The following is a 22,190-nucleotide window of genomic DNA, read 5'->3' on the forward strand; positions in this document are numbered from 1 at the left end:
CTATCGCCTTTGGATAATTATTGAAGAACAATACATATTTTATGAAAGCACTTATTCTTTATAAAAAATGTTTTATTATAATTTTTCCATCTTGAACTTGGTTGTCTATAAACAAAAATAGTATTATAATATAGGTAGTCATGCAAAGTAACTAATGTCCCATATATGCATTGTTTTTACATTTTATCCAAAACTGTTGGTGACAATGAAGTTATTAATTAAAAATATCTAATTTAAGATGTGCTTTTTTATACGTGAAAATATAATTGAATATTTTACGTAAAATTCACTGCGCTAAAAATAGACTACTTAGTAGAAAAATTGTAACCCTTATCACTTGCGAACCGTCCTACGCTCAGCAAAGTAAACTTTGAGACAGTATATAAAGGGGTAGCTTGTGTCTGTCCATCATTCCAGCATCAGAACATCCCGTGCGAAGTCGACAGAGTAATAAAAAAATGTTCAAACTTACGTTTATTGTGTCCGTCATGATCTTAGGTGAGTGCGTTTCCAACTAAGTAGTTTATTCAAAATTGGAACGGTTTTTCGATAGTTCGCCAAAAATGATATTTAATATGTTTGAAAATTCGAATCATGACATTTAAAAAAGTTGTAATAATTATTAATTATTATTTCAAAGTATATTAAAAGTTGACGATTTGACAGTATTCTAATAAAACTCGTTTGCGTGTACTAAAATTTCATAGAAGTGTCATTAATATTTTTAATTCAAGAACGAAATTTTTATCGTGTTTGCAAAAAAAAAGAAGAACATTATTCTGATCTAATACTGTCTGTTATAGTTTTCTTAATAAGATTTATTATGATATTCCTGTTCTAATTACCAACTCAGTTACATAGGTATACCTACTTACGATATCCTTATATTCTAATTCTCAACTATTTTGGACCTACTTATAATTACCATCTCATCTAGAATAGTGACTGAAGTAATTATAAATATTATGTTGCAGGCACCCTCATCTATGCCAACTACCATAACGTGGACTGCAACTCATGCGGTGAAGAATGCAAGCGCGCCTGCGGCACCAAGCAGTTCAAGGTCTGCTGCTACAACTACTTGAGGAAGAAGCGAGTCCCCGATACCGTTATGGTATAGTAACTGTATTAAATATCATCAATTTCCTAAGCCTGGTGTCTAGTTATTGTGAAATGAAATCGACCAAAGTGTTTATTCAAAATTATGGACGAATGGTGACAGGGATTTCGTACTTTTTCGTATTGCAAGTGCATTTCGGAAAACAGATATTGTACAATTTTAAATTTACTTTAAATAGTGAGATCTGATAATCAAATTCACGAGGTGATTTCTTGAAGTCTTTAAATCAATCAAGCAATGCACAGTTTTTATTATGCTTCGAAAAAGCATTTTCTGATGACTCTATTATACCTTACTAGGTGTTGCTCGTGGCTATCTGAGAAAAAACTTCCCTTATACGATATGGCACTGTAAGGGACTGTTGCAGCTAACTGAAGCCATATAATTTTAGTAATTATAGTAAATTTGCTTTCCAGGTGTTGTCGCCAGTTCCCAGCATGAGAAGGATTAACTTTCCCTTCTTCATGGACAACATGCCGCAAGACGCCGTGGAAGCTGTCGATCAGTACAAATACTACCCTAACGATGACTCGTTCGACATGCGACTTATTAACGATTTCTAAATAATTTTAACAACGCTGTAATACCACATAGACACTTCCAGTAAAATTTGCAGTAGGTATCAATTAAACTGAAAATAACAATGATATACACTTTAAGAAAGTGCAATGGTGTCATGAATTAATATTAATTTGCCCCTGTTAGATACGTAATTATAAAGTAAAGGGCGGTTAGTGATTACTGGATTCATTTAATAAATATTACTTCGATTCAGTAACAAGCTACTGAGTATATATAGCTGCAAATATGAAAAAAGAAGATATAGGAGTATCACAAACAATTCTTGGAAGTGTCGTGTTTCAACGCCCCCTCAGTCAATTTGCCACGTCGAGTGTAATGTTTAGAATAAGGCACAAAAGTTTTCGTCAACACGGCTGGTGTTAGACGCAAACCTAAATAATTATTTCGTGTAAATAAAATTTCTTCATACAGATATATCGTTTTATTAACATTTTTAGCCTGCATTGACGTTCGTCAGTCGTACTAAGATATGCATTATGCATTTTAAATGTACATCTATGTAGATAAGTTGTAAGATGTTCCTCCTTTTGATAGTAACTCCACAAAGAACAACTTTATTACTTATTTTACTTGGTACACATATAAAATTAAATGTACTCAGTAAATAATATAAAGATAATATGGAATGAGTTATAAATGTAAAGAAATTAAAAGAATTATTTTGTCATTAAATAGAGCTAACATGAAAAATAAATTTCCCACTACACACACCCACACCATAATCCGTATTAAATAACTTGATAATTGATATTCTAGTTAGATTTTTTTTTTACTAAGAAAGTATACTGTGTAAGTATTTAGTACTTGTTTAATCCAAAAATAAATTTCAATATTTTAGTATATTTTGTTCCCATCATTATTTTCAAATGTATTGTTTCAATATTAATGCACATAAGTGTTTTAGATAGTGTACTCAGAATGTAAATAATTTGCACTGTTGCAAGTTAATTTGTACCTACATATTAAACATTTTTTTACATATTAATCCGTATGCCCGTAACGGTTAATAATAAAATATTGCAATATAAGAAAAGTACAATTTTTCACGCATGAATTGTAGGGCTTTTGGTTTTTGCTCGTTCGGATGACGACGATATACCTACTTGCGAGTGTCAACATTAGGTTCTAAGGCCGATAAAAAAGCGTATTTACCTTGTGGAAAAGACGGGAAAAATTGGTACTATTTTTGTATGAATTATAAATAAAATACTTTTTTAAACACGTAGGCGAACAAAGTTGCACTTATGATATGTTAAAAAATATATTATAATAATTGTTATTATTACAAAATGATATTATAATCTTACTTTCTTATATAACTACGGACATTTTAAATTACGGATAAAATTAATAAAAGAAAAACACAAGGTAAACTAAAGTACACAATACGGGCTGGTACGCAAGGGGAGATATTTCTTTTTGGTACACGTTAATCTCCGTAACCATTTAACTGATAAAATTTTGTGAGTGTGGTTTTTTATTCCCAGCTTGAAAGATAAGCTAATTTAGACCCGGATAGGTGGCGATATTGTCGAGATCTATAAAGACTAATAGTAGTTTACACAAAATCCGGTCTAATTCCATTATGCCTCTAACAAAGGTAACGTTCTAGTATGGAGGGATGAGGCATCAGGCAAGGAACACCATCTTTATATGGAGGACAAATTAAAAAAGTGTCCAGTTTTAAGCAACAAATTACAATTCAAAAACTCACAACTATAGCGCTAGCGTAGCAATATGGTATGAGATGAATTTAGCAGTTGTTAACGAACTAGAGGATTTACTGTTTTGTTTACTATTTTGACGCGAAATTACCGATAGATTATAACCGGTGGAAGACATAATATAAAAGAAGAAGAACGGTGTATTGTGTGCTATATTGAAAAAAAAACAATCTCTGGTGCCTCGAGTAATTGACATAAAATGAAGGTTGATAAAACTGCAATATATAAAACTTTCACTTTGACAAAGCGGCAGCCTTTTTTCTAGTTTTTTTTCAATAGCCTACTTTAACAGCTTTTGGCAATATCCTTAAAATTTACCCACTTGCTACTGTGGCGCCACCATCATTTGATGGTTTTCGACAGACACTTTTACATACTTGAAATAGTTTTCCTTGCCTCTATATGGATATTGAGGACCATATATTTTAGTTATCTAACTACTTACATTCTGCTACATACGTTACTTATGGTGTAGGTACTTATATTAGGTTAAATCGTGGTTTCATTGGGTTATTTTTTTAAATAACAAGCGTGGCAATCACACCACTGTCAAAAGCGAACTGCATAGAGCGTGTTCCTGTGCCCTGGGCTGTCCAAGTTTTTTTAACTTAATTTAATCATAGATCTTCTTATGCCCTATGTTCTGCAGTTGATTAAGCAATGTTTTTATGTTATTTGCTATTCAAAAGGGTAACGCAAGTCTATTAGGATGGAGGCAAGCATGTCATTGATACCTATTGATTTCTTTCAGGACGTGCCTTTAGTGCCTACTGCCTCGGTGGCGTAGTTGTATTGCATGCGCGGTACGGCAGCGCTCTGAGGTCCTGGGTTCGAATCCCGGGCAAAGTGATATTTGGGTTTTTCTGCTCAGTATCAGCCCGCAGTCTGAAATTTGTGCCTGATATGACGATAGGTTCGCCCCCTATCACATCATGGGACGAAACACAAGTGACGAAATGTGGGTGCGTTGGTTGCGCCACTGCATACCCCTTCGGGGATAAATGCGCGTTGTGTGTATCTTATAGTGAGTAGTCAAGACTGGAGGGAACGTTTACACTTTCGTAGATTGAGAGTACCTTATAGAACAGCTGAATGTGGCCGTAGACACATCGTCAGCTTATGGTATAACTACTAAAATTCATAAAACATCCTTAATCAGATGGTGTAAAAGAATGAAGTTGTAATGGGTTCCAGCAATGAGAAGTTTGAGAAGAAATGAATAGGCTGATGTAATAACGAAATTCGGAGCTATAGATGTTACGTTTAATTATACCCCAAATTATTAGGAGGTAATGTAAACTTAAATATAAAATTGTGGGTCATCTATATACATACTTATATAAAAATGAATCCCCATTTCCCTTGGTCACGCCATCACGCGTGAACGGCTGGACCGATTTCACATTTTTTTTGTTGTGTTTGTTATTGTCAGGGGAAGGATCTTATGAAAGAAAAAATTAAGGAAGTTGAGCGGAAAGTTAGTAAATTAATAGTTAATTTCAGCGATTGACAGAATGCGCGCTGCAAATTCATAGTTAAGACGGGACAACGTCTGTCGGGTCAGCTAGTTATAATTAGACAACATTTTAAGAGTTGTAAACCTAGTTTGATGATATACTAACTACATTAAGACTATAATGAGTTTTTATGTTTACTTGAAGGTTAGACATTGAAATAAAACTATTTACGGATTTTATCGCGATTTTTATAGTAAGTATAATTTCTTCCCGACGTTTCAAAGACTTTGCAGCCTTTGCGGTCACCAGACAGACTGAGGTGTTAGTCATTCGAAAAGTCAAAGTTATAATATTTACCTACATTTTACAATTATACAACATCTAAATTTTAAGCTGTTGACGTTTCAGTCTACGCAAAATGAAATTAGCGTGTCTTTCTGTAAAAAATAGTTTTATTTCAATACATTAAGACTTCTTCCAGTAAGTTCCAGTAAGTAAGTTCTTCTAACAGTATACATCAGCAAGTGTTCCTGTTTAATTAAAAAAGGGAATTCTTCCAATAGATGTGATATTCTAGAAGGTATTATTATCCAAAATTTTCTGTTTAACTGTGATCAACCACAAAAACAAACGAGTTTCTGGGGTAGTACAGCAAGGTTAAGTTTATCAACTTCAAACTCTTACCTTACCTACATCTTTATATGTACGGAACTTTCAGTGCGCGAATCCAACTCACACTTATCCTATTCGTTTACCTTATAATTATATATCTAGTTAATAGATTAAAGTATAAGTATTATTTATAGTATCTATCTTTAAGGTACAATACTGTGGGTTGGCAATTGGCATATCCTAGTTGGGTAACAATCCCAGATTAAATAAAGATAAAAGAGACCCAAGTGGGAATGATAAACGTGAAAAATCTTCCGAACCTACAAATAACAACATTATATAAAGCACTTAGTTATTATTTAAATAAAATTTTAATTAATCACGCAATTGTGAACACGTTGCAGAATGGTTTCTTTTCAGGAACCATCACAATTTCTTCACTGAGTCGAGGTTTAAAGTTCCTTGGGGTCTGAAATAAAAATAGCATACGAAATGAATCGAAACATTTTATTTGAACTCGGAAATGTTATAAGGGTATATTAAATATTTAAATTCCCAAATTTTTCATTGCGCTGTCAGTTTTGATACCCGTTTCCGCCATAAAAGATTGAACAGGAAACAATTGTAATAGGTACTAAGAACCACGATAGCATACCTACTGCATTATTTTTGATAAACAGTAACAGACACGGTATTCGAGATAATTGGTAGCTCGCTATGCCGGCAAATAAAATCTATACATACCTTTACCTACTCAAGAACTTCGAAAGTATACAAGTTTACATCCTTACATAAGGCCAGTGTGGGGGACTCTGGTCCAAATCTTCTCAGTAGGTACTTATTATTATTACATCTAGTCACGGATCTTCTTCATCATCATCATCATTTCAGCCGGGAATCGTCCACTATTGGACATAGGCCTCCCCCATTAAGCGCCATAGGGAACGGATCTTCTTAGCAAGCTTTTAATTGATTGATAAGTATTCATAAACAGTATAATATGATCCAAGCATTCAATTGTGTATCTAGGTTCTTAGGGATATAATATGTATATATTGCTAATATTATAATTTAAATACCACAACGCATTTATATGATTTGACAAAGTACAAGTACGCTAAAAATAGAATACCTACTTAGTAGCAAACTTGTAACCATCACTTACGAACCATCCTACACTCAGCAAAGTAAACTTTGAGTCAGTATATAAAGGGGTAGCTTGTGTCTGTCAATCATTCCAACATCAGGATATCCCGTGCGCAGTCGACAGAGAAAAATAAAGAAAAATGTTCAAGCTTTCGTTCATTGTGTCCATCATGATCTTAGGTGAGTGCGTTTCCAACTCCTACCTACCTCGTACTTGTACCTTTTAGATTTACTAATAATTGTCTTCTTAAATCCATAGTAGAGATAGACACTGAATCTATTTGGTAGTATTTGACTGCCAATGGAATAATCTTGATTTCTCTAATTTTACACAAGAGACCTTTCTTTAATAATACAGTCTGTTATAGTTTTTTTTAGCAAGGTTTTAAATATTTCTTGTTAAGTTTTATTTAAGTACTTAATTAAAATAAATAATAATGCTATTTTGTTCTCAAATCTTTTAGACCTTCTTATACTTTAGTACCATTTTATTTAGAGTAGAGGATAATATATTTAAAGTAAATATAATAGATATGAATATTATGTTGCAGGCACCCTCATCTGTGCCCATTACCACAATGTGAACTGCAACTCGTGCGGTGATGAATGCAAGCGAGCCTGCGGCACCAGACAGTTCAAGGTCTGCTGCTACAACTATTTGAGGAAGAAGCGAGTTCCCGATACCGTTATGGTATGGCATTCATTAAAACATAAATTTCGTCAAAGTAGTGTCCTGTATATTAATTATGAAAATTTACATTGTTCATTCAAATTTATCTACCAGTAACAAGGACTGGACCTGTACTTGAAAGTGCATTTTGTCAATATATCATAATTTGAATTAAGCAATGTTGGGTTTCTAATTTTGCTGTCAAATATGTTTTCCAGGTGGTGTCGCCAGTTGCCAGCATTAGAAGTACTAAGCTTCCCTTCTTCATGGACAACATGCCACAAGACGCCGTGGAAGCTGTCGATCAGTACAAATACTACCCTAACGATGACTCGTTCGACATGCGACTTATTAACGATTTCTAAATAATTTTAAAAACTTAAATAATAATGACAGCAATTTCTAAAAGTAAAGGACAATTGACGACTAACAATATAATTTTATAAATGCTAGTTTAAGCGACTTACCGCAAACCTAATAAGTATGTACTAATTATGTAATTTGAATAAATGTAATTACCTATTTATATTAAGCTTTTAATTAATAAAATAATTTCACACTATTATGTTTTTTTTATTTCTATGAAAAGAAGCTGTCAAAATAGGAGTACATAATATCCAATAATAGCTCTGGAAGTGTTGTGTTTCAACACCCCCTCAGTCAATTTGCCACTTCAAGTGTATCAAGGCAAGCCCAAAAAATAGAGCACTTTCTTTGAACAAAGCTGACGCAAACACTAAATAATTAGTTAGTGTAAATAAAATTCCTTCGTACAGATAGATCGTTTTATTTAAACCTTTAGGCTACATTGAAATTCGCCAATCAAAGCTTGTATGTGCATTTTCAAATAACAAAATCGGTGTTTGTGGATTGATGTCCTCCTTTTGATATTGGTTCTACAAAGAATTATTTGTAATATAAAAGAACTTGATAATTAATGCAATTTAATTTTTATTTATAGTCAGTAAATACTTATATTATGTGTATTGAATACAAAAAAAAATAGAATCATTTTGTAATTTTATAGAACCAATGTAAAAAGAAACCAACTACACTAACTATCATAATTCGATGTTATAATATATATTATAGTTAGAAGACAATTTGAAACTACACATACAGAAAGCTAAGCATAGCTTCTTGACAAAATCACCTCTTAGATATTTACTAGTACTATTTTAATAAAAAAAATCTCAATACTTTAGCGTATTTATTTCCATAACAATTTAAAAATGAGTAGAACCTAATTAGTACCTACTGTTGATAATTTTATTGCGTTTTGAAATCTTCATTCACATTCCAAAATATGTACCTCAATGTTCAATAAAATTACATTTATATAAACACAGTACGCTTTATCTGATTGTGTTAAAGAAGCGAAATATTCGTATATTTGTCAACTAAGTACTTATATCCCATTTCATAAATTCCAATATGGCGCTAATCACGGCAACGTCCTAACTTAATACATTCTGCTACATACGCTACGGTCTATACATAAGGTTAAATCGTGAGTTCATTGCATTACTGAATGTAGGCTTCCTTCTGCTTCCGCCTCGCGATCTCAGCACTGGCTTCCTGGATGGCTTCCCAGAGTTTCGCCTCTGAGAGGATTTGGCGCGAGAGTTCATCTATGGCCGATTCAGAGTCCAGGATCGACCCAAGAGCTTCTTCATCAAGGTACTAAACGGAAAAAATGATCATAGTAAACAAATATTATATTGCAAAATAAACAGAATATGTAATATGTGAAAAAAAATATAATTGCATCAAAATCCGACCATTCGTTTGGGAGCTACGATACCATAGACAGACAGACATAGAAGTACATGCCATAAACTTATAACACTTCTATCTTTGCATCGGGGGTTAAAAAATGTTAAACGTGTCTACATACAGACAAGTTTGTCTCACAATTATGAGTGCACTGTATGCATATATCTAATATTTATTTGATTAGATATCATGTCATTTTTTATACACGGCAATAAGCACACTGCGGTCATTTCTAGTTGGTCTAAGAATTTGTATTGAAAATAGGCGAATTATAATGCTTTTTTGTTTTCCGTTCTATCAGTGGGTGGTGCACAAATGAAATAAAGTAGGCGTGCTTTAAATATAAAAAAGGAATATATGTAGATACCTACAATCTATGGAATCTATGTGGTGTGAATATAGTCGAAACCCATGCGACTTAACTCAGCTGTTATAAGTACCTGTTTTGTGCGCAAGTCTTGTGCAGGCATTCCGGGAGGTCCCTGAGAGCGCTTGCGACCGCAACCTGGAAATAATAATGAATTTTTATTTTATGTGATAAAGTATCGTGATTTTATAATATACTTAGCAGATAAGTTTATAATGTTTATGAATCAGAATTACATATTTGAATAAGAAATTCCGCTTTTATAATTTAAAAACAAACAAGAGTGAGACCCAAACTACAAAATATTATTTTAATTACTTCCTTCAAATTAAGACGGAATTTGAGTTAATCGGGTACTTGAACTCACCCGTGAACGCGTTGCAGAATGGTCTCTTCTTGGGAGCCATTACAATTTCTTCACTGAGTCGGGGATCGAAGTTTCTTGGAATCTAAAATACAAAAGCATAATTATATTTCATGGCTTATGTTCGCGGCTTGTAGCTTTGTAAGCAAGCTTGTAGCTTGACTTTGTTTTATAATATGCAAAAATTAAATAATTCCCAAATTTAGACACAGTATTCTTGGTCAATTATTGCTAGCCTTGATAGTATAGGGAAACGTCATGAGGCAACCTACATTAATCACTCCGTGAAATCTTCATGTCAATTTCAAAGGTAAAAGTATAACATTACCGAAGCTGCATAACAGCAGTCCAAGTACACCAAGGCGACGAGAAGCAGCAAGCACACTCGGGATACAGTCATTGTTTCCAGCCGTTGATCACGTCAGATTTTAAAAACACTGAAAAAAATGTCTGTGAATAGCTTTGTGATCTTCAGGCCAAAAAATATTACGGATAGAGCTATGATGTTAATAGACACCTCCAGTTGGATAAAGTAGTATCAGCTAGCTATAGTATGAAATGCGGATGTCATTCTAGTGGAAAACCTAAATTGATTTAAAACTTTTGCCTTAGACTTTTTTTTCGTAAACTGATTACTTTGTGGCGTTTCTGTTAATGTGATCACTGAAGGGGTAAAACTTTGCTTTGAGTGTGTTCATGTTTGCTGGTCATTACTACCTAACCCGATATCTTTTTTTTTTTCTTTGCTGTCGCAAAATCTTGGTAAAGATTTGGTAGAGATTCGTAGGCGTTGCGGATAATAATATAGTTTTCGTGCTATTTTACATCTATTGCGTATTAAAGAAATAGTCTTACTTGTAAACTTGTTTTAGCGTTTAGAGGTGGTTAAGGATTACCTAAATAGCTGTCAAAAACATCATCGGTTTCTAGTTTAAACCTTATTTAAAGGCAAGATGGCGGGTTATGACTCACAGCTCATCGAGTATATTTGTATTTTAACTAAGCATAGATTTGCGATTTTTTTTATAAGTAACACTCTAAATCAATGGCTGCTGCAGTTGTCGGAGCTTTTTATAGCTGACTGGCGCCATGCAGCGCGCTCAGGGCGTTCCATGTTTTTTAGATTTACCAGAATTTCAATACAATTATAGAGTCACTTATAGCTTTATTACATTAACAGTCTAAATCATAATAATATGTTTAGATGACTATATTCGATTTACTAATACTGAACTACTAGATCCATTCATACCTACGGCAATAGTATAAATTAATTTCATGGTTCAACAGGGTTTATCTGTTTCTAAATATCTAAATTAATAGGAATTAAAATATGTTCCCACTTTTTTAAAGAATACATTGCCTCTTATAGTTTGGACTTACGGCGACGAAGACAAATTATATCGAGCCTAAATTGGTTTAAGACAACCTGTATCAATAGTCTAAGACAAATAAAACAAAATCGAATGAAGAAGTTTAACTTGTAGCAACTAAATGTCTCTATTAGTAAGTTACCAAAGTCGACAAAGTTAGTTTAGGTTTTTAACTTAATAATTAAGGCATTCAATTAGGTAGCAAATTAGTTTTCTTAACGTCTTCATGAAGACGCAAGGTTACAATTGAACTTCGTCGCTTATTAACCGACTTGCCAAAAATTACTAAGTATGTTACTCAATTTAAACTTTTTATTTTATATAATAATGTGGAACGGACTGCCGAGACGAATGTCCGCAGGTTCAAATCCCAAGGGCACACACCTCTAACTTTTCTAAAAAAATATGTGTGTATTCTTTGTGAATTATCGCTTTGGTAACGGTGAAGGAAAACATCGTGAGGAAACCTGCATACGTAAGAAGTTCTCTATAGAAATTTAGAGGGTGTATGAAGTCTACCAATCCGCACTAGGCCAGCGTGGTGGACTAAAGCCTAATCCCTCTCAGTAGTAGAGGAGGCCCGTGCCCAACAGTGCGACAGTATATAATACAGGGCTGATTTTACTATATTTTATATAATAATAAGTTCACCAATTGTTTTTAATTTACAGTTACATATTTGTATAGCGCTTTTGGAAGTAGGCTATAGATATTTATAAATCCCCACTAGGGAACAACGAGCAAAAATAACATTATTTAAATAGGTATGTACCCTTATCGCGGTTTTTGAGCACAGAATTATTTTTACATTTATATTTTTCAATGTAATGTAACTTAGAAATCTACTTCACAATCATGTACTTCAACGAGATTTTTGAGTAGGTATTGGACAGCGAACGACGTACTACAATTAAGTTATTTACATGAAAGGTACCTAAATGGAAATTGTCCCGTTTTCTGTCAAATGTCCATAGATTTCCAAGAACATCACACAACCTCGAGGTATTTAACCGACTTCTTAATACCAAAGCTAATAATGTAATAAAAACATTAAAACTTCTTACGTCTAATGTTTTAGGGAAGGAAAGTGACAATTTTCTGAGCGATAAAATAATGAAGTCATGTTCTAAGTTCGCAAAACGGTGCAGAATTCCACCCTTAATATTTTTCATCACTATTTGTCGATAGGATATCCTATTTTTTTAGAAGTGTATAAAAACAGCGTGACTTGAAAAATTATCTAACCTTGATAAAAAGTTGAGCGATTTTTTACGTACACGCATAAGTATTAGACGGTTATCATAAAATTATCTACAGGTTAGTTCTGACAAGTTATTCTGATTGTTTTATATAAGACGAGATTATACTGAAGGCCGTATAGGAAATGGCATCAATGTACCATCAACAAAAACGTGGATATCGGTGTATATGTGTCATATTTTAAATAAAATTTTACTGCTGGAATTATAATTCATAGTTTTAATAGTATGTTGATTGCATTATAATATGAGATGATTCGACCTTGACAAAACTAGAGAATAAACGTAGGTAGTGTGTCATGTGGCAGAGGGTCTGATACGAAAAGTATAAAGACACATGATATTTATTGAATGTCTGGGTAACCAGGGGATTTGTTTTATTAATTTTATATATGCCTAGTTCTCGACTTTATGGATGGAACGATAGTGACGATGTTTTACACTTTGAATTCATCGTATGGGACGGAAAAGTATACGTATAGCAAACCAGAGGAATGGTTTGTAATGTTAGATCTGTATACATTTAAAATATTAGACCTAAGCTCACTTGTTTGTATAAAGGTGGAACTGCTGACATTATTGATAGCAGTTTGGTAAAATATACTGAATGATGTAAGTCGTCTGACATCTACTGTAAATGGATTCAAGTTTATATTTACACGTCAAAAACAAAGGTATATGTCTTGGTTCAAATCTTCAAGGCTAATCCTATTAAATCGAAAACATTTGGGAGATACACAAAAAACCTATCCTAAAATAAATAAATAAAAAAAATAAATAAATGCGTAGCATCGAGACATGTTGCAAACCGTACTGCACACTGTAGAGCAAATTATGAATGCGTATATAAAAGAGTTTGTTGTGTCGGACTAATATTCCAACATTGGGACGTTAACAATCGCAAACGAAAAGAGAAAATGTTAAAAATTACTTTAATCTTATCCGTTATGATCATAGGTGAGTATTTTTAGTTTTATACACCAAAATACAAGAGAAATCAAGACTATCTTAATTTTTTCGTATGAAGATATTAGAGTTTCTGTTACCCATGAAAATAAATATAGTATTATATGATACAGTCTTTAAACATTTCGAGATGTTTATATTTTTAATTGGAAATATGCGTACTGTATAAACACATGATTATAAAATATCGTATACATTTGCCAGCCACCCTTGTTTGGGCTGATGATCCGGAAGACTGCGGTGCCTGCGGTGACGTGTGCGCGCCGCTCTGTGGCAAGAAGAAATTCAGGATATGCTGCATTCAGAACATGAGGAGGAAACGTGATGCAGAAGCCGATTTGGTACAGTACTCAATAGATTTTATGATTAAGTTAGAAATGTCGCTCAGTCTATAACCATTAATTACTGGAACTTTACAGACCATGTCTGATCCAATGAAAAAGTGATTATGTGATAAATGGTATTATTTTTGTAGTTTACGCTTAGGAAATCGCGGACAACAGCTAATTCAATAATAAATTAGATTTTGTATTGGAGTACTAGTTGAACCGACAGACGTTGTCCCGTTTTAACTGTGAATTTGCAGCGCGCAATCAGTCAATCGCTGACAATTATGTAAAATTAATATTTTCGTTAAGCTTTCTTAAATTTTCTTATTTTTCGCACAGTTTTTAAATTTGTTTCTATCATAAGGAACTTCTCCTGACAATAACAAACACAACAAAAAAAGTACTGAAAAGGTCCAGCCTTTCACGCGTGATGGCGGACCAAGGGAAATATGGATTCATTTGTTATAATATGTATAGATATTACAAATGTCTACTTATAGAATGCGCGCATCCTGCGACCATAGGCGCGGTTGTAGGTTTACTATTGTTACTATAATTCAATTCTTATGTTTTTAGGCTCCAGCTCCACGTGGCAACATGGCTATGGCAGAAGAATGGGTTTTACCCTTATGATGGCCCGGCTATACATTTTACATCTCATAATAAATTATGGACACATATTATTATTTGTTTTTTAATAAGACCTTGAGTAACTGTTGGGGACCTTTTTTTTATGTTTTTCTTTGGTTTTGTATTTTGACTACAATATGGTATTTGACTCACTAATTATAATTTTTAACAAAACAACTAAAAACAGAGATGACGTAATAACCCCACTACGCATCGACTCCTAACTTTTCAATATTGGAAATATTAATTACTGTGCGATTCTTAAGCTATTTAATACAGTTTTCAAAGAAGAGCTTTGAAAACTGTATTAAATAGCTTAAGAATCTCACTATTCACACTATCACTATTCTATTTGCTTACGTATAGAATAGTGAACAAAATCAAAAAGGAAAATACTCTATTCCGCCACGATATAAATTTCACATTAACGTATATTGAAAAATCATTTTATAGTTTTGAATGTTTTTGAAATATTCAAAATTTGAAACAGCGTCATGAACTTTTGGACTAGGTACCTGCATAATATTCCAAGATTTAGACAACAGAATTCTTTCTTTCAAGCAAGACATCCCAATTTCTTTCAATGAAGTTATCTATATATATAAAAATGAATTGCTGTTCGTTAGTCTCGCTAAAACTCGAGAACGGCTGAACGGATTTATCTTATCTTGGTCTTGAATTATTCGTGGAGGTCTAGGGAAGGTTCAAAAGGTGAGAAAAAATTCGAATAATTGCCGGGAAAATCCTCAAAACAGCATTTTTCTATTTCCCATACAAACGTTTTCTAACTAATACGTAGAGTCAATTTGAGCTTTATTGCTATTGTATAAAGTTCACTGTTGTCTAAGCAATGTAGGTGTGTTCCTAACATCAAAGCAGTGTGCGTTGGAGCACAGAATATAATAACTTTTGCATAACTATGCTTATAATAAATCTGTAGAGAGGTCAATTCTGTACATGAAATATATTTCCAAAATAACTATCAGGGGGTGATTAGGGATCGATACTGATGCCAAAAATGCAATTAGTAAAATTTTTGTCTGTCTGTCTGTATAACCGTTATAGAAACAAAAACTACTCGTCGGATTTTAACGAAAATTGGTACAATTATTTGTTATAAAAACATCCCGACAAATTGAGCACCTTCTCCATTTTTGAAACCCGAAATCCACGCGGGCGAAGCTGCGGGCGGAAGCTAGTAAATTATAAAGATTACCTACCTGGGATACCTACATAAATAACATTTTATATTCTTTTCCACACTTCACTGTATCAAATATGAATTAGAGGCTGATATAAAAGTATGGGTAAGCTTATTGTAGCTGCAATTGTGTAATCAAATAAAACAGCAATAACATTATATTATGGGACATAACGCAGTAATTCTTCGTACTGGGATCGTGCGATAGGTTGGGTAAATAATTGGATGGGTTTCCGAAATTTGACTCGACTATAGAAATAACATATTTTATATATTTTCAAATTACATATGATTATATATATATATATATATATATCAGTCTTATAAAGATAATTAATAAAGAATGAAGATACGTATAATAATTACGTATTCACATAAGTACATATACAATAAAATATATCTACAAGATATTTCTACATTCACTCAATTTAAAATAATTAACGTTTAAAAATAAAAACAGAATGAAAGAATGCACAGACATCCAAAATTAAAATTAACAAAAGAAAACAACGTTTTAGAATACGTCCTTTAGTTATTTTTTTATCTAGGAAAACCTGTAGTGTGTACTTTCCATTAAAACATGCTATTTCTGACGAGTATAACGAAGGAAGAAAATCTCTGTAATGTTTGGAGAGCACACTTTTTATGTGGTTATAAGAAACGCATTCCACAATTACAATAAGGGTTACTGCTAAACTCGGACTGAGCGTTTTAAATACTGTGTATTTTAAAATACTCACTGATATGAATTTTTTAAATTTTGTATTCATTAAAATAAACATTAATAAACAAATATTAAATAAACAATTATGAATTGCTTCACCTTACTGGCATAAAAACAGGCATCGTTTACTAATCCAAATGAGTCTAAATTACTTGATTAATAATAATAATTATTAAAATAAAACGTTTAATAAAAAATATTTATTGTATTAGTGTGAAATTTATATATAAAATAGACTGAATAAACAAAATTAAACAAACACAATATCAGTATAAAGGTGATATCCCGATGGAGTCTGCGTCGGGTCGCGTCGTGGATATATTGACGACACCGATCACCGCGTTCTATGTGTAGGACGCGAAGCAGACCATTACCTACTGTTTAAATAATATTTAACAATTTACTAGGGTATAAAGGGAATGTTCAGAATTGTTATAAGAGCCGGCAATAACTGCACAACGGCGGCTCAAACATCCTATAGCTCTACCACCATGATGTACCACTAGGAATACCAAAGGTATTTATGTAGGAAGCTGCATTTGGCTACAAGGGGAAATCTTTACGTAGGTAATTAAATTAAACCGCGCTGTGGCGTAATAGTTTTTCACTTTTACTATCATTGAAATCTCTCGTTCCTAATCCCACAATCCTGTTTGGATAATATGATGTAGTGATATTTAAATGATAGTAAGTTACGAATATTGTTACTGTACGACGAATTCAACAAACTTTAAAGTGAATAGCTCTTCATAAGCTGCACTAAAGCCATAGGAATTTTTAATAGCAAAGCACCGTGTGGTACCCTATTTACACTATGCTTGTCATCTTTAGACCATAAACGTTAGTTACAATGCCTAGTAACTACATTCACTACAAAATAACGATTTCTTATGTTTACGCGAATGTTAGGCAGCCCCTGTGTCTACGAAGACTACAAACTTTCCGAAATGTCGGGAGAAAATTATAATATACAAAATCGCGATAAAATCCGAAAAATAATTTTATTTCAAACAGTACAAAATGTTGTGCAACTCGATAACAGTGTTGCTTGGTAGAAGAAATAATATTGCAGGTTCTACGTACATAGGCTCTACCATTTGGCAACTGCATTATAACAGTAGCTGCACATTTCAATATAAGTAACTTTCACCAGTACACTTTAAATGGTAGGCAGAAGCAAAAAAAATGCACGAAAAATATGCATAATTATTATTTAGTACCTATATATATAATTGGGTCAATATTCAAATCTCTCGCTATGTGTAGAAGAGCAGTAGTGTATTAAAGATTCTAATCTTGGAAGTTCACTATCCACCGTATTTTTCAGGAAATTTTGTCAGGATACTTTCAGGGGTTGGAAAAACTATGTTAAAGGATATGAAATCGACGGTTGTGTGAGAATAAAGAGTTATGAGAATTAGGAAAGATTTGTGTAAATCTATTTACTTATAAATCACTATCCAAATAGCGACTTACCCTATGAATGTAGTCGTATGAATTAGGTGCGACAACTCTTGGAGTCAACTATTTATAAATGACGTTTGTGAAATTAAAAGTTATTATAAGAGAGTACGGAATTATTTTATTAAGATATATCTCGCTTTGGGATTTGCATACATGATCACTAATCGTAAACCTCGCAATTAGGTAAAAATGTGACGAAATATTAGTTTGAAAATAGGAGTGACATATTTTATAATAAAAAAATCGCGAGGTGAAAACGTAAGACTCTATTTTTACGCAATGTAAAGAATGTATTTAATTTAATTTATACAAAAAAAAAAAAAAAATTGCAAAATTTGAATGAACTAATTACACGTGTCGATGTTTAATTTACTGTAAGGACATAGACTACAATGTTCTCCGTGAGTCTGTTTGGTAAAACTGAAGGCTTGTGGTACTTACCGTTTGCCTGGACTGGTGGTGTGTGAATGCAATCCTTCGGAAAACTGTACCTTTATATAGCGCCGAAGAGCGTCGGGGCGGCGCGCGGGGCGTAAGAATGGGTGGAGAGGACTTGCATACTATAATTTTCGTTTTGTTCAACTACGACACCCTAAATGAAAATATTTGATATAGTAAATAAAAATCTTTTTATGTCATGTCTTTTATATCTAACTGTCTACTTGATGATCACCATGGCGAATACAATCAATGAGTTAGAAAAATCTACATGAACTACGTATTGCGTGACCTGGGATTCGAATCCTGAATTTGCGGGTCCATATTTGCTTTAATTAAGTCAACGAGAACATTATCTTCATAATAGACTTAAAAGACAATTATACACTAGCTCTAGCTATTTTAGTCAATTTCAATGGTGGAATTCTAACCCGATTACAAAATTTTATGAACACAAAATGATAGAGCAAATTCATTCGCGAAAGAGTCCAAGACATATTTTTCAATAAACATAAAATTAAGAATAACATCTTTTAAAACTATATGGAAAAGATGAATTTTCTAGTATGAGGAAGTATATTTGATGGAAAACAGAACGAAAATATATATAATGCATCGACTCTATGGCCCTGTGCGCCCTGGGACCGCCCGCTGTCCTCACACGCCGTCGCTCCTTCTATACTAACAGTCGAATATCGTCTCATATTATTATTTAATATATTAATTTAATGCAACGACCCATCGCTGTAATGTACGCAGCACTCATACAATCATCATAACGAAATCATTATAGTAGATGAACAAAATTATAAACTTTGCCAATGGCGCCCAAAGACTACACTGCTAATAGTATTAGGAGATGAGGATTTATGTATGAATGTAAACATATTATAATAAATATAAGCATTTATAATTATTGATTACACAAACTTTATTTTTACTCAATAGTCAAATGTGAAAAATTGGTGGGTGATACAACTTTTACTTTATTTTTTTTGAAATTAGGACACCAAATTGCCCAGGAATTAGTTAAAATTGTCAAAAAAAGGTTTTTGATTGTTGGGCTGTGTTATTTTTCTGTTATAATTATTTATGGGAAGCGTTTAAGAACCTAGGCTGTTACTATTAAATGCTGAAATTGAGTATTAACTTTAGTTCTCCTCGTTTAGACGCATTTGGGAAGATGGTGGATTGGTTGTTTTTCTCGGGAAGCCCAAATGTAAGAATATTCATATTTTTAATTTTGCTAATGAACAGTTAATAATTCAAAATTTTATCTACGGACTGTGTTGCCCTGACTTTTGCTATAATTGTACTTAATCTTATTGCTTCTTAATACTTCATTAAAACACCAACATTTCCACACAACTACAGCGGTTTTAGGTTCTCACATAGATATATTGCATTAACAAAATGGATAGCCTGCAAGCACCAAATTGTTGCGATGGACAAAACCAAAGGAGGTGCATTATTAACATTTGGTAGAGTCGCTCTAAATATCAACTTTAGGTACAGCTGAAAATAAAAACCTCGTAAGGTCCGTTCTTAATAATTAAAACTCTTCGTAATATTGTGCATATGTCTGTATTCTTAAAGAATTGAAATGCCGTTTCTTGATGCCGATGTTTATTTGACAATTAGAGCAATACGAGAGCAATGAAAAGTTGCAGATAAGAAAACCAGCCATGATCACAAAGTCGAAGACAAGGGTTTGTCAATAAACAAAACTATAAAACTTAGCTCCAACGGTACTAGATAAGTTTTCAACGAACTATTTGACTTCGTAATCAGATTTTAAACAGATGACTAAGATATATAGTCTCCTATATAAGTGAAGAAGAAATTCAAATTGAATTAAGAACATACTAATTATTTTCTTTATGACATAGTCATGCGCTTTCTGTACAAAAAAAAAACAAAGAAAAAAAAGCAAAGTGACGACGAATAAAATCTCCGGCTTTATCATAATAATGGTTATTATTTTGGTGATTTTGTCCAGAATCCAAACCAAGACGCAGGTATTTAGTGAGCTACGATATCCTTTTTAATTTATGGTTATGAATACTTTAAAGGTTTCGTTTTAAAACAAAAAGTGTTCTGTTACGCGGAGTAACACAAAACTTGAAACCAACAAAAATATGGGAAACAACGAAACATCTGGTAAGACAATATTTGTGGATCAAATTTATTGCGTTCCAAATTTTAAGTTCCATTTGACCTTTAGTAGTTTATTTTAATCTTAGTCGTAGAAGACAGAATATGGCGGAGTCAATGATTAGGTTTTGATCGCGTATTAGCAGATTCGAGTGGGGTAAACCCATATTCCGTTATTTTTTTCGTATTGAAACCTGACTTTTATACAACTATTCGTTTTCTTTCCTTCCTCTGTCTCCATATTATGGTTGTTTGGAAAAATGCACTCTATTTTATGAATATTATACCATGTTACATATTTTTTCATGAGTGATAGATGACTGCAATAAAAAATCCGATAAAAAATAAACACATAAAATGGTTAATAAGTATTCAATATTGAAATAATATTATTTTGCGCAAAGTAAAAGCTGGGGTTATATATGTGCCGTATTTTGGAGGTGCTTAGTGTGTAATTAGATTAGTTAATTGATGTGCAGTTCCTTCTTTTCTCAGTACAGATTTATTGTGTCACCTAGAAGTGCTGAATAATAAATCAATTATAAGTTTGAATTACTATTGATTATAAGTAGTTAAGTACACATTACTTATTTTATTGAGATCAACAAATATAATACATATACGTATTTACAGGTACCTATCACATATAGGTATGTATTTAATTTATCTATACTATTACATAAAGCTGAAGAGTTTGTTTGTTTGTTTGTTTGAACGCGCTAATCTCAGGAACTACCGGTCCAAACTGAAAAATTCTTTTTGCGTTGGATAGCCCTTTGTTCGTGTAGTGCCATAGGCTATATATCATCACGCTATACCCAATAGGAGCGGAGCAGTAATGGCTAATCTCAGGAACTACCGGTCCAAACTGAAAAATTCTTTTTGCGTTGGATAGCCCTTTGTTCGTGGAGTGCTGTAGGCTATATATCATCACGCTATACCCAATAAGAGCGGAGCAGTAATGGCTAATCTCAGGAACTACCGGTCCAAACTGAAAAAATCTTTTTGCGTTGGATAGCCTTTTGTTTGTGGAGTGCTATAGGCTATATATCATCACGCTATACCCAATAGGAGCGGAGCAGTAATGGCTAATCTCAGGAACTACCGGTCCAAACTGAAAAAATATTTTTGTGTTGAATAGTCCTTTGTTTGTGGAGTGCTCAAAGTTATATATCATCACGCTATAATCTATACTATTATATAAAGCTGATGAGTTTGTTTGTTTGTTTGAACGCGCTAATCTCAGGAACTACCGGTCCAAACTGAAAAATTCTTTTTTGTTGGATAGCCCTTTGTTCGTGGAGTGCTATAGGCTATATATCATCACGCTATACCCAATAGGAGCGGAACAGTAATGGCTAATCTCAGGAACTACCGGTCCAAACTGAAAAATTCTTTTTGCGTTTGATAGCCCTTTGTTCGTGGAGTGCTATAGGCTATATATCACCACGCTATACCCAATAGGAGTGGAGCAGTAATGGCTAATCTCAGGAACTACCCGTCCAAACCGAAAAAATATTTTTGTGTTGAATAGTCCTTTGTTTGTGGAGTGCTCGAAGTTATATATCATCACGCTATAACCAATAGAAGCGGAGCAGTAATGGCTAATCTCAGGAACTACCATTTTGAACTGAAAAATTCGTTTTGTGTTGGATAGCCCTTTATTTGTGGAGCGCTATAGGCCAATAGGAGCGGAGCAGTAATGAAACATGTTGCAAAAACGGGGAAAAATTATTAGTTTTGAGAGCTTCCATTGCGTGCGCTGCGTAAACGGTTAAAGTTATGCAACAATGATGTATGACGGGATTGTTCCTCTTAAAAAGTTCTAAAAATA

General features: G+C 33.2%; 4 protein-coding genes across 4 annotated transcripts; 3 read left to right on the forward strand and 1 right to left on the reverse strand.

The window, feature by feature from the left end:
• Positions 1–418: 418 nt before the first annotated feature.
• LOC115450767 lies at positions 419–2,105 on the forward strand. Its single transcript, XM_030178876.2, has 3 exons — positions 419–498; positions 975–1,114; positions 1,537–2,105. The coding sequence occupies exons 1-3, from the start codon at positions 459–461 to the stop codon at positions 1,681–1,683; spliced, it is 327 nt and encodes a 108-aa protein (XP_030034736.1). The 5' UTR covers positions 419–458; the 3' UTR covers positions 1,684–2,105.
• Positions 2,106–6,738: 4,633 nt separating this feature from the next.
• On the forward strand, positions 6,739–7,785 carry LOC115450768. The gene is made up of 3 exons (XM_030178877.2): positions 6,739–6,821; positions 7,193–7,332; positions 7,530–7,785. The coding sequence occupies exons 1-3, from the start codon at positions 6,782–6,784 to the stop codon at positions 7,674–7,676; spliced, it is 327 nt and encodes a 108-aa protein (XP_030034737.1). The 5' UTR covers positions 6,739–6,781; the 3' UTR covers positions 7,677–7,785.
• Positions 7,786–8,412: 627 nt separating this feature from the next.
• On the reverse strand, positions 8,413–10,256 carry LOC115450766 (cardioactive peptide-like). The gene is made up of 4 exons (XM_030178875.2): positions 10,147–10,256; positions 9,822–9,903; positions 9,528–9,592; positions 8,413–8,994 (listed from the first exon to the last, which is right to left on the reverse strand). The coding sequence occupies exons 1-4, from the start codon at positions 10,216–10,218 to the stop codon at positions 8,836–8,838; spliced, it is 378 nt and encodes a 125-aa protein (XP_030034735.1). The 5' UTR covers positions 10,219–10,256; the 3' UTR covers positions 8,413–8,835.
• Positions 10,257–13,326: 3,070 nt separating this feature from the next.
• LOC115450754 (U-scoloptoxin(20)-Sm1a) lies at positions 13,327–14,425 on the forward strand. Its single transcript, XM_030178862.1, has 3 exons — positions 13,327–13,407; positions 13,621–13,757; positions 14,322–14,425. The coding sequence occupies exons 1-3, from the start codon at positions 13,368–13,370 to the stop codon at positions 14,376–14,378; spliced, it is 234 nt and encodes a 77-aa protein (XP_030034722.1). The 5' UTR covers positions 13,327–13,367; the 3' UTR covers positions 14,379–14,425.
• The last annotated feature ends 7,765 nt before the right edge of the window (positions 14,426–22,190 follow it).

The sequence above is a fragment of the Manduca sexta genome, chromosome 26 (genome assembly GCF_014839805.1).
Source record: "Manduca sexta isolate Smith_Timp_Sample1 chromosome 26, JHU_Msex_v1.0, whole genome shotgun sequence".
Lineage (NCBI taxonomy): Eukaryota > Metazoa > Arthropoda > Insecta > Lepidoptera > Sphingidae > Manduca > Manduca sexta.

What these genes read in the sequence shown, in the direction of transcription:
- LOC115450767 (XM_030178876.2), top strand. Translation starts at nt 459, where the DNA reads ATGTTCAAACTTACGTTTATTGTGTCCGTCATGATCTTAG. An exon ending in TGTGTCCGTCATGATCTTAG is followed by an intron (nt 499 to 974) that starts GTGAGTGCGTTT and finishes ATTATGTTGCAG; the next exon opens with GCACCCTCATCTATGCCAAC. An exon ending in GAGTCCCCGATACCGTTATG is followed by an intron (nt 1,115 to 1,536) that starts GTATAGTAACTG and finishes TTTGCTTTCCAG; the next exon opens with GTGTTGTCGCCAGTTCCCAG.
- LOC115450768 (XM_030178877.2), top strand. Translation starts at nt 6,782, where the DNA reads ATGTTCAAGCTTTCGTTCATTGTGTCCATCATGATCTTAG. An exon ending in TGTGTCCATCATGATCTTAG is followed by an intron (nt 6,822 to 7,192) that starts GTGAGTGCGTTT and finishes ATTATGTTGCAG; the next exon opens with GCACCCTCATCTGTGCCCAT. An exon ending in GAGTTCCCGATACCGTTATG is followed by an intron (nt 7,333 to 7,529) that starts GTATGGCATTCA and finishes TATGTTTTCCAG; the next exon opens with GTGGTGTCGCCAGTTGCCAG.
- LOC115450766 (XM_030178875.2), bottom strand. Translation starts at nt 10,218, where the DNA reads ATGACTGTATCCCGAGTGTGCTTGCTGCTTCTCGTCGCCTTGGTGTAC. An exon ending in ATTCTGCAACGCGTTCACGG is followed by an intron (nt 9,593 to 9,821) that starts GTGAGTTCAAGT and finishes TATTATTTCCAG; the next exon opens with GTTGCGGTCGCAAGCGCTCT. An exon ending in AAGACTTGCGCACAAAACAG is followed by an intron (nt 8,995 to 9,527) that starts GTACTTATAACA and finishes TTTTCCGTTTAG; the next exon opens with TACCTTGATGAAGAAGCTCT.
- LOC115450754 (XM_030178862.1), top strand. Translation starts at nt 13,368, where the DNA reads ATGTTAAAAATTACTTTAATCTTATCCGTTATGATCATAG. An exon ending in CTTATCCGTTATGATCATAG is followed by an intron (nt 13,408 to 13,620) that starts GTGAGTATTTTT and finishes TACATTTGCCAG; the next exon opens with CCACCCTTGTTTGGGCTGAT. An exon ending in GTGATGCAGAAGCCGATTTG is followed by an intron (nt 13,758 to 14,321) that starts GTACAGTACTCA and finishes TTATGTTTTTAG; the next exon opens with GCTCCAGCTCCACGTGGCAA.